Below are 12,623 nucleotides of genomic sequence, written 5' to 3'. Positions count from 1 at the left end.
GGCAGGCAGACTCTCAACCACTGCGCCACCAGGGAAGCCCCGTATTTTCTTTTTTCTTTTTTTTTAGATAAATTTTATTTTATTTTTGCATTGGGTCTTCATTGCTGCACGTGGGGTTTCTCTAGTTGCAGCAAGAGGGGGCTACTCTTCGTTGCAGTGCATAGGCTTCTCATTGCAGTGGCTTCTCTTGTTGCGGTGGCTTCTCTGTTGCGGTGGCTTCTCTGTTGCAGAGCATGGGCTCTAGGCACACGGGCTTCAGCAGTTGTGGCACATGGGCTTAGTTGCTCCACGGCATGTGGGATCTTCCCAGACCAGGGCTTGAACCTGTGTCCCCTGCATTGGCAGGCGGATTCTTAACCACTGCGCCACCAGGGAAGTCCCCTGATGTTGTATTTTCTTGAGGGCTTGGTTGGCGTGATTTGTTCTCCCAGAATCTATTTACTCCTGGTCATGGAACATTGAATTGGTGGCCCAGGGCTTGGACCTGTGGTGTTCCGATCAAGGCCGCTAGGAGCTGCCAAGCAAACCTCTCTCTGACACCTATCTAGCTGTAATGGTGATGTGCATGAGGTTCACAAACACTGAGAATTTCTTAGGTTGATCAATGAGGTAACGATGTTTGTTCTAGAGCAGGGTTTCTCAGCCTCGATGCATTAACATTTGGGGCCAGATAGTTCTTTGTTGTGAGGGTGCTGTTCTATACATTGTAGGATTTTAGCAGTATCCTTGCCTCCTAATAGATGCCAATATCAACCTCCACTGCAGTTGTGACAACCAACTGTACCCTGGGGAGCACACTGCCCAAGGTTGAGGATCACTATTTTAGGAAGTAACCAGTGATAAGGGATTTCCTTGAGGACTAGAGCACAAAATTTCACTTGTAGGTGGATGAGTTCTTCATGCCCCTTACCTTTATATTGGTTAAGTGTATTAGGGTTCTCCAGAGAAACAGAAACAGAAACATATATATTTTTTACATAAATATATAACAATAAATTATTATTATTATGAAGAATCAGCTCACATAATCATAGAGGTTGAGAAGTCCCATGATTTGCCATACACAACCTTGCAACATGGAGACACAGGAAAGCCAGTGGTGTAGTTCAATCCAAGTCCAAAATCCTGAGAACCAGGGGAGCAAATGGTATAAATCTCAGTCTGAGGCCAGAGAAGACAAGATGAGATGTGATGTTCCAACTCAACAGTGAGACAGGAAAAAAGAGGCAAGTTCCTCCTTCCTCTGCTTTTTGTTCTATTCAAGCTCTCAATGGATTGGATAATGCCCATTCATATTGGGGAGGGCAATCTACTTTAATTAGTCTACCTATTGCTAATCTTATCTGGAAACACCTTCATAGACACACCCAGACATAATGTTTAATCTGGACATCCCATGGCCAGTCAAGTTGACTCATAAAGTTAACCATCACAGTAGGAGATGCAGAAATGTTTTAATTACAGGGCACATCACCAGTGGAGAGTGTCTAGAACTACCTGGAGTAGTTTAATCACTATTAAGGGAGGGCTCAGGGAGAGGGTTTGGTAGTAGAGTTTGGCTCTGGGGGTCATCACGTATCTAAATTCTGCAGACCTTGTCTCATTGGCAGCTGCCCTGAACAGAATCTCCTATGCTGAGTCCTGCCCTCTGTCTCAGTGTCCTCATGAAGGACTTGCCCTCCTACCCTAGATCAGATTTATAAAGGATGCATTAAGTGAAACTCCTCCTAAGCCTATGCTCTTATAATATCTGAGTGCTCAGGCTGAGGGGGGATCACAGAAGTCAGGCAGAGCATTTTGCAAACTCTATTGGGCATCTTACAAAATGAGAGTCTGATTCCAAAGGTCTGCGTGCCCAGGATTATGAAGATCTAACAAGCTCCTATGTGATGTCAATCCTGCTGGTCCTTGTACCGTAATTTGAGTAGTAAGAATCTAGGCCAGAGGGCTGCAGACTATGTATGGTCCATGGGCCAATCTGGGTCCACCACCTACTTTTGAAAATAAGGTTTTACTGTAACACAGCCACACTCATTCGTTTATGGTTGTTTGTGGTGGTTTTGACACCACGATGGCAAAAGTTGAGTAGTTGAGACAGAGAGCATATAGCCCTCAGAGCCCTTTCATAGTAAAGTTATAAATGTGTACTGACCCCGGCTTTACGTTGACTTGTGCTACATGGACCATAGGGGGTTTTTCTGTTCACTCTATAGGGTGGCCCACCAGCAGTTGTCTTTCCTGACCATCAGCCTGCCTTCTTTGTCCCCCTTTCTTTTACCTCTGGCTCCTGCAACCGTCTCCATTAGTGCCTGGGGCATGGAGAGACTTGCAGGAAGAATTTCTGTGCCATGGTTAAGCTTCCCTCTTGCATGTGGTCCTTTCATAGTCCTGAGGAAGTACCCTGCTTGGCACCCCACTCAGAGCCAGTCAGCCCTGGTGTCCTTTTAGTCTTCAAAGTGGCTCACTCTAAGACCTGTTCAGAAATACTCTCTGGGACTTCCTCATGCATACAAAGCTCATGCCTAATTGCTCTTTCTGTTTTTCAGCCAGCCAGAATTTACTGAGAACCTCCTTTTATCAGGCACCATGCTAGGTACCAGGGTAATAAGGACTTGTAAGAAGTCTCTTCAGTAAACCAATAATTCCAATTTCAATATCATAGGTGCAATATTAGAAAAATATTCTAGTACTTTGATAGACAAAAAAAGAGTCTGGAGGATTTGGAGCTTTACTGCATTAGACCTTTCTTTTTAAATAAAACATGAATTTTTATTAATTTTTACACAAACCCATTTTTGCATCCATTGACATGATGTTTTTCCTCTTAATCTATAAATGTGATAGATTACAATTATTTACATTCAATGTTTTTATAAGTGAGATAATAACATCTTTTACTTAAAATAAAGCAATATCCATAATTTGATTTAAATTAGAATTTTATTGACTTCAATTTTTTAAATCATAGTGTAGTTGATGTACAATATTCTATAAATTACAGGTGTATAATACAGTGATTCACAGTTTGTTTTTTTAATGGAGGGCCAAGAGGTGTTAGTCTTTTCTTTTTTTTCTTTCTTTCTTTTTTTTTTTTTTTTTTTTTTTGCGGTATGCGGGCCTCTCACTGCTGTGGCCTCTCCCGTTGCGGACCACAGGCTCTGGACGCGCAGGCTCAGCAGCCATGGCTCACGGGCCCAGCCGCTCTGCGGCATGTGGGATCTTCCTGGACCGGGGCATGAACCCGTGTCCCCTGCATTGGCAGGCAGACTCTCAACCACTACGCCACCAGGGAAGCCCTCTTTATTTTTTTTACTTGATTTCTCTAGGCGCGCGGGCTTCAATAGTTGTGGCTCACGGGCTCTCAAGCACAGGCTCAGTAGTTGTGGCTCATGGGCTTAGTTGCTCCATGGCATGTGGGATCTTCCTGGACCAGGGACTGGTCCTCTGAATTGTCCTCTGAATTGGCAGGCGGATTCTTAACCACACTGCCACTAGGGAAGTCCCCACAGTTTTTAAAGGTTATACTCCATTTTTAATTATTGTAAAATATCGGCTATATTCCCTGCATTGTACAATATATCCTTGTAGCTTATTTTATACATAATAGTTTGAACTTCTGAATCCCCTACTCTATATTGCCCCCCCTTCCTCTCCCCACTGATGCACTAGTTTGTTCCCTATATCTACAAGTCTTCTTCTTTTTGTTATATTCACTAGTTTGTTGTATTTTTTAGATTCCACATATAAGTGATATCATATAGTATTTTGACTTTAATTTTAATATCTCTATAATTCTGCTACCATTCCTATTAACTGAAAATCAGTATTTGATTGCTGGATTCTCTAAAGAATCTTTAAAATTTAACATTTAAAATTCATTGTTGTACCTCATCAACATATTTATTATTATTAATTTTTAAAATTGTGGTAAAATACATATAACATAAAATTTGCTATTTTAACCATTTTTAAGTGCACAGCTCAGTGGCATCAAGTACATTTACTTTGTTGTGCAACCATTATCATTATCCATGTCCAGAACACTTTTCATCTTGTAAAACTGAAACTTTGTACTCTGTACCAATTAAACAATAATTTCCTATTTCTCCCTTCTCCCAACCCCTGACAACCACTATTCTGCCTTCTGTCTATGAATTTGACTACTCTAGGTACTTCATATAAGTGGAATCATGCCATATTTGTTCTTTTGTGACTGGCTTACTTCACTTAGCATAATGTCCTCAAGGTTCATCATGTTGTGCATGTGTCAGAATTTCACAGGTACATGTAAAAGTAAGAGATTAGAACACTCCCTAACACCATACACAAAGATAAGCTCAAAATGGATTAAACACCTAAATGTAAGGTCAGACACTATCAAACTCTTAGAGGAAAACATAGGCAGAACACTCTATGACATAAATCACAGCAAGATCCTTTTTGACCCACCTCCTACAGAAATGGAAATAAAAACAAAAATAAACAAATGGGACCTAATGAAACTTCAAAACTTTTGCACAGCAAAGGAAACCATAAACAAGACCAAAAGACAACCCTCAGAATGGGAGAAAATATTTGCAAATGAAGCAACTGACAAAGGATTCATCTCCAAAATTTACAAGCAGCTCATGCAAGCTCAATAACAAAAAACAAACAACCCAATCCAAAAATGGGCAGAAGACCTAAATAGACATTTCTCCAAAGAAGATATGCAGATTGCCAACAAACACATGAAAGAATGCTCAACATCATTAATCATTAGAGAAATGCAAATCAAAACTACAATGAGATATCACCTCACACCAGTCAGAATGGCCATCATCAAAATATCTAGAAACAATAAATGCTGGAGAGGGTGTGGAGAAAAGGGAACACTCTTGCACTGCTGATGGGAATGTAACTTGATAGCCACTATGGAGAACAGTATGGAGGTTCCTTAAAAAACTAAAAATAGAACTACCGTATGACCCAGCAATCCCACTACTGGGCATATACCCTGAGAAAACCATAATTCAAAAAGAGTCATGTACCAAAATCTTCACTGCAGCTCTATTTACAATAGCCAGGAGATGGAAGCAACCTAAGTGTCCATCATCAGATGAATAAAGAAGATGTGGCACATATATACAATGGAATATTACTCAGCCATAAAAAGAAATGAAACTGAGTTATTTGTAGTGAGGTGGATGGACCTAGAGTCTGTCATATGGAGTGAAGTAAGTCAGAAAGAGAAAGACAAATACTGTATGCTAGCACATATATATGGAATCTAAGAAAAAAAAAAGGTCAGGAATAAACTAGGGGTAAGATGGGAATAAAGACACAGACCTACTAGAGCATAGACTTGAGGATATGGGGAGGGGGAAGGGTAAGCTGTGACAAAGTGAGAGAGTGGCATGGAAATATATACACTACCAAACGTAAAATAGATAGCTAGTGGGAAGCAGCCGCATAGCACAGGGAGATCAGCTCGGTGCTTTGTGACCACCTAGAGGGGTGGGATAGGGAGGGTGGGAGGGAGGGAGACACAAGAGGGAAGAGATATGGGAACATATGTATATGTATAACTGATTCACTTTGTTATAAAGCAGAAACTAACACACCATTGTAAAGCAATTATACTCCAATAAAGATGTTAAAAAAAATAAATGCTGTGAATAATATTCCATTGTATGCATATACCACATTTTGTTTATCCATTTGTCTGTGGAGGGACACTTTGATTGATTTATCTTTAGGCTGCCATAATAGTTCTTCATCATAACTTGTGTACAAAATCTGTTCAAGTCCCTGCTTTCAATTCTTTTGAGTGTAGACTCAGAGGTGAATTGCTGAATCATATGGTAATTCTATTTTTAATTTTTTGAGAAACTGCCACACTGTTTTCCATAGTTCTCCACAATTTTACCTTCCCATCAACAGTACAAGGGTTCCTCCCCAATCCTCTCCAACACTTGATATTTTCTGTTTTGTTTTGTTTTGTTTTTGATAGTGGCCATCCTAATGGATGTGGGGTAGTATCTCATTGTGTTTTTGATTTGTGTTTCCCTAATGATTAGTGACGTTGAGCATCTTCTCATATGCTTATTGGCCATTCATGAATCTTCCTTGAAGAAAGGTCTATTCAAATCCTTTGCCCATTTTTTAATCAAGTTGTTTGTTTTTTGCTGTTGTTGTGTTGTAGGAGTTCTCTATAATCTAGATATTAATCCCTCATCAGATATATGATTTGCAAATATTTTCTCCCATTCCATGGGTTGCTTTTCACTCTGTTGATTGTATCCTTTGATGCACAGAAGTTTTAAGTTTTGATGTAGTCCAACTTATCTATTTTTATTTTGTTGCCTGTGCTTTTGGTGTCAAGTCCAAGAAATCATTTCCAAATCCAGTGTCATGAAGCTCTTTCTCCATGTTTTCTTCTAAGAGCTTTATAATTTTAGCTCTTCCGCTTAGGTCTTTTATCCATTTTTAGTTAATTTTTTTAATATGGTGTAAGATAAGGGTTGAACTTCATTCTCTTGCATGTGGATATCCAGTTTTCTCAACAAGACTATTCTTTCCAAATTGAATGGTCTCTTGTTGAAAGTAATTTAACCACATATGTAAGGTTTTATTTCTGGGCTCTCCATTTTATTCCATTTATCCATATGCCTGTCTTTATGCAAGTACAACACTGTTTTGATTACTGTAGCTTTGTAATACGTTTTGAAATGAGGAAGTGTGAGACTTCCAGCTTTGTTTTTTTTTTATTAGGATTGTTTTAGTAATTTGGATTGCTTGTTATTCCATATGAATTTTAGTATGGATTTTTCTATTTCTGAAAAAAGGAAGTCTTTGGGATTTTGAGACTACAGTAGAACTTTTGAATTCTCTCTTACAGGAAACGTTAGCCAGGGAGGAGGGACATTTAGGCAAAAGGAAGGGCACAGCTAAAAGCATGAAAACATAAAAGAGCTTAGTATATTTGGGGAACTGAAAGTAATCTGGTATTGTTGAAACATTAGGCATAATTGTATCTCTGTGTATATGTGTGAGAGTGTAGACTTGGGTAGGAGATGAATTAAGAGCCAAAATAGAGGTCAGATATTGTGAAAGTGGATGTGTTTTGTGTTAAGAAGTTTAATGGGGATTAAACTTCTTAACATTAATGAAGGGTTGCACTATGGAGTGAAGTAATCAGATTTGTACTTTATAAAGATAACCCTGATGATAAAAGTGGGTGCTAGATTGAATAGGAAGAGGTATTTGCAGAAGCATCAGATAGGAGACTGTTGGAAAACTCACATAAATAAAATGATGAGACTTGCACTATAGTAGGATTAGTGGGGATAGGAAGGAGGGAATGGACCTGAAACAGCTTTGTCCTACTATATACTCAGAAATATTCCAGTGGCTTCACTCTCTTCCTAGGTTCTGAAGTCCTCAGACCTGCAGAGCAGTTTCTGAACTCAGGGTGGTGGTTCCAAGTCTTCACCTGTATCATCAGTTGTCACCTTTTAGGAACTCAAATGGCTGTTGAAGACTCAGAGGTACAGGGGTCCCTCAGCAATAGCTAGCCCTTTCTCAGAGCCCCCAGGCTCCCACTCCTCATCTGCCACTCTCTGGGCCTCTGGCTGCTCCAAGGACCTTGTGTTCGTTTCTGTCCTACCTATGGGTTGGTCTGTCTTTTCTTGCTCTTGTCTTCCCTGAGCCCACTGGAATTCACCAAAGTGAGAGTTGCCTTATCTGTTGTGACCCATTCCATCCACCTATGGAATTGCAGCTCTCCAAGCCCTCTAAATGTGATCCATGTTACCAATGTCTGTGACCCACCTGAGAACCTGTTTCTTCTGAAAGGACTGGAACCTTCTTCTTCCCTAGCCTTCCCTAACCTGACATCTTTCCATACCCTGTGACTCAGTTCCCTGTGTTCAGATAGAGTGGCACTGAATAGGAGTCATTAAGAGGTTTGCCACTTGAAATCCTCAGCTCTCTGCCAGGGCTTCACTGAATAGGTAATGATAATGCTGGTTCTGAACAGCAGCAGCAGCTGGGGAAAGAATGTGCTCCCCCAGCCAGAGGCTGGGCCACTGAATACTGAGATCCCAAGTTCCTGTTCTAAACTCTGGTGATCAGTTCCTTTGATGGGCCTTTTGTGGCAGTGCATGTGTGTTTGGTTGGCCCATCACAGTCACAGGTGGAGTCATGGAGCTAAGGGCAGGTAGCAGCCTTGAGCTCCCAAGTTCTTGGGGGCATTTTAGAACCGGAACCACTTTGGGAGTTCTGAAATAGTCAGCTCTAACCCATCGCCAAGAATGCACATTTGGTGATACGTGGGATGAAGCAAACTGATCAAAGTACACAAGTGCCATCAGTACAGGGGAAAACAGAGCCGGGTGAAAAGCAGGCTGTGGCTTGGGTTTAAAATGCAGTGAATAAAGTGATGATGGACTGAACCTCATAGGCAAACCAGGAAGATTGAAATAAAAAGGATCAAGGAAAGGTGAGGAGACGTGTTAAAATGGGAAATTGGGAGGAGATGGGGAAGAGAAAGGAGAAAGGCCAGGAAAGACAGATTTAAGGAGTTGCTGCTGCTTTGAAAGCCAAGAAGCTGTTAGAGCACAGAGTACAAGATCTCAGATCTTTGCAGCCTCCTGGCTGGGAAGGTTGGACTGGTTTTTGTTCTTGAGCCCAGGCTACCTGGAGCACAGCCTCAGGAAATCAGAATGTGTTCTCATCACTCACTTTGTGTTCCCAAACAGAAGAGAAGAGAGGGAGGGCAGCCACCTTGATCCCGCTGAAGCATCTCCAGGAGGCCTTTTCTGGATGTCACGTCGAGGCTGCCCATCTGCCACAACACGCAGCTGGTGATCCCCGAGTTCGTGGACATGGCTCTGCTCAGCAATATCCTAGAGGCCTATTCCTTTGTCTCAGGTAGTTGTTCAGTCTCAGCTGGGCCACGTCTGAGGCCTGGGGCTGGGTAGAGCTATCTCCTGGGTGGTCTTATACTCAGGAGAGAAATGCCCCTCATAACAGAGGGGCTCTGTGGTACTGAGTTTTGAGATGAAAAATTTTCTGGTTTGAAACTTAAGCTTTCTCTAATTTGGCAAATGGGGGGTTCTAAGAGCTTTATCTTTCTGAAAAATGTTTGGTTTCCTTTTGGGCTCCAGTGAATCAAGTAGCCTGGGGCTACTGTTGGCTTCTGTCATTAAGCATTTAACTCTGATATGTAAGGCCAGAGTGGAGTATCCTCAGCCTGATTATTTCTATGCAGTGGTTCTCAACTCCACCCAGTGTGTGTGTGTGTGTGTGTGTGTGTGTGTGTGTGTGTGTGTGTGTTTATGTGTAGTCTGTGTTTGAGGGGTTGTGTGAGAAGTTTGATAACCTTCTGGGAGACATGGAGACAGAAAGTATGTGAGTCTGATATTTGTTCCCTCCTTGGTTCACAGTTGTTTCTTTTAGAAAGATGGCTGACTTTCTCCTCAAGATCATTTCTTGAGAACAGGGTGCTGTTCATATAAAAGGAGTCATTTAAAAATACATGAAAATGTACCCAATAAACCTGAAACTTAAAAAAATACATGAAAATGCTGAATAGTTTGAATGACCAAATTGATTTTCTGCTGCTTGAGTGAGTTTTTAAGGTTTTGGTAGTTTGCTTTTCTTTATTTTATTTGGCCTTATGTCTCTGTTGTATAAAAGGAAGGGACTGAGGTTCTGATTAGATTTCCCCTGGGGGACTGGTTTTACTTTCTAGTTCTCTGGTCAGGGTTGATATGTGGTGACCTCAGAGTTCAGGTGCAAAACCTGACACTTCTATTTACAATGGCAAATCTGAGCTAGGGTTGAGGATAAGGAAGTTCATGGCTTTTTGTTGAGAGAGCATCTTGGATGACGTGCAACCTGATTTTAGAAAGGAGGACTTCTCAGGAGCCTGGCTGGCTCCTTTGTGGTTGGCAAGATGCAGCATGTAGTCTTCACATGCCTCAAGTCCAGGGTTCTCCCTTTTCAGATCAGCAAAGGCTCAGGTCATCAGTCAGCTCCTCACCTCCCAAAGGAAGTTCAGTACCTGGGGCCTCCTTACCTGGGCACCCACACATCGGAGGAATCTCAGTTCTGCTCTTTCTTCTAGGCTGTTCTGGAGAGAAAGGACACTGGAGCTAGAAAAGAGATGTTTGAAACTCTGGTATCATGTTTTCACAAGCAGTTAAATTGATGATCTCCTCAACTCTATAGTGAGGACACCCCAAAACGAAGTGGGGTGTGGCAGGGAGGGTCTGGAGTTTCCAGGCCTCAGATGACACTTGCAAATAAGCTGTTGTAAGAAAATATCTTGGGTGAGAGCAAACAGGCTTCTGGACTTTGGAACTCTACTCAGCACAAGAAATACCTGGCGGCTTTCCATTTTGGCCAGGATGACCCTGAGTTGTGATCATTGAATGCCCTGGTGTTTACCATGTGTCTTATGATCTTGTTAAGGTGAAAGGGTTCATGGCCCTGTTTTTCTCTCCCCTTCAACCTTTTTTCTTCCCGCTCCATATTCTGGAATTAAATATTGCATAGGATGCAGGAAGATAATGCTTCTTTTAAGTAAATACGGGCTGAGATAAAAAGAGAAGGAAAGGAAATGGAAAGTGGAGTGTCTAAAATAAAATTCATTAGATCAAGTAAATAGACTTGGTGGCTAAAAATTCATTCTGAGTGTGATTCAGAACACTGCCTGGCTATAAAGGAAATGAATTTAAAACTTTAAAATATAAAGGTGAAGATAACAGCCCCTAACTGCTCCTATTTTCTCCCAGTTTATCAGTTGCCTCATCCATGTGGTCCATCATTTCAGGAACACACTTGCTAATACACATAACTCCCTTATTCCTTTGTCTAGTTTCTGATTAAACCAACAGGCAAAATCCCAACTCTTAAGTAAACCCTTCTTTCTCCCCTTTCTCCCTCTGCACTCAAGTAACCAAACACTGTTACAACTTTGCAGATTGAAACCATTAAGAAATTCATGGAATTTGGCCTTAGCTGAGGCTTTGTAATACTGCGTCATTTTTTCTATTTACTTTTGGATACATCTTGCTCCCATTCTTCACAATGCCCATTTTAAGCCTTGACCAAGGTATAATTTAAAATATCTGTTTATCAAAATGTACCCGTAGTTGGCAAATGCAAACTAAGAAGAAAAGGCAGCATTAATGAAGAAGGGTTAAAGTTAATATATAAAGAGCTCTTACAAATCAACAAAGGATAAGTGTCCCAAAAGAAAAGTGGACAAAGGATAAGAATCAGCAGTTTTCCAAAGAAAAAATACAGATTACTGGTAAAACATAAGCAGCTCAATGTCTAGTAATTAAACAAATGCAAAATGAAGCCAACAGTGAGGTTAACATTTTAATTTTATACAATTCTCAAATATTTGTGTGATTACATTTATAATTTCAATTTTGGAGGAAGTGTAGGGAGATGAGTACTTGCACATATTGCTGATGGGATTATAAATTGCTACAGCCTCTCTAGAAAATGATTTGGGAACAAATGTCAAAAGCCTTAAAACTACATATAGCATTTAGTCAGCAATTCCACAACTAGGAATTTATCCTAATGAAATAATTAGGGATATGGGTCAAAATTTTACTGTGCAGACAGTTTATCTCAGAACTGTTTATAATAGTAAAAAAAAATGTAGGTGAATATTAATTTAAATAGAAAGATGTTTATGATGTGCTGTTAAGTAAACAAAGCCTGTTACCACACAGCATATACAGTATAATCCCATTATATGTGTATATTCACATGTATATATAACCACATTTTACTACAAACTATATCTGGATGCTGGGATTTTATGAGTATGTGTCTGTGGATTTTTAATTCTCTTTTGCTTAGATGTATGTATAAGTGTTCTATACTTCATTGATATTAGCTTTGTAATAAGTAATGTTATTTTATTGAAATTTAAAATTTTGAAATATATATATATGTGTGTGTGTGTGTGTATATATATATATATATATATATATATATATATATATATATATATATATATATATATAATTACCACTGCCTTACTCTTTTCTGACTTCTCTAGCTGAGTATCTAAATGACCTGAACGTTATCACTTAGATGTGCCATAAGTGTTTCAAATTGAACCTGGCCTGGAATGGAATATTGTCCCCTTTAAATATGCTTCTTTTTTAAAAATTGAACTATAGTTCATTTACAATTTTCTGTTAGTTTCAAGTATACAGCAAAGTGACTCAGATATATATATATATATAATATGTATAATATATGTAATATATAAAAAATATATATTTAAATATATTTTTTTCACATGTAAAAGAATGTATATATTTTATATATATAAAAAGAATATATATATATATATATATATATATATATATATATATTCTTTTTCAGATTCTTTTCCATTATAGGTTATCACAAGATATTGAGTATAGTTCCCTGTGCTATACAGTAGGACCTTGTTGTTTACCTATTTTATATATAGTAGTGTGTATATGTTAATCCCAGACTTCTCATTTATCCCTCCCCACCTTTCCCCTTTGGTAATAAGTTTGTTTTCTATGTCTGTGAGTCTATTTCTGTTTTGTAAATAAGTTCACTTGTATCATTTTTTT

General features: G+C 39.5%; 1 protein-coding gene across 10 annotated transcripts in view; it reads left to right on the top strand.

Annotated features, from left to right (window-relative positions):
- EVA1A (eva-1 homolog A, regulator of programmed cell death) overlaps positions 1-12,623 on the top strand; it is a 64,240-nt gene that overhangs the window by 39,571 nt on the left and 12,046 nt on the right. For 6 of the 10 annotated variants that reach the window (XM_082642163.1, XM_082642158.1, XM_082642162.1 and 3 more), the window contains one exon: positions 8,742-8,913. In XM_082642163.1, coding sequence (XP_082498289.1) covers positions 8,868-8,913 — 46 coding nt within the window. In that variant the 5' untranslated portion in view covers positions 8,742-8,867. Of the gene's footprint in view, positions 1-7,410; positions 7,530-8,391; positions 8,483-8,741; positions 8,914-12,623 lie in introns of those variants that run through there. The other 4 variants (XM_082642161.1, XM_082642159.1, XM_082642156.1 and 1 more) reach the window with 2 other exon arrangements.

This window comes from Mesoplodon mirus, assembly GCF_964341445.2.
Source record: "Mesoplodon mirus genome assembly, chromosome: 14".
NCBI lineage: Eukaryota > Metazoa > Chordata > Mammalia > Artiodactyla > Ziphiidae > Mesoplodon > Mesoplodon mirus.
Note: the sequence above shows the minus strand (reverse complement) of the source record. Positions and strands in the feature narration are given on the sequence as shown.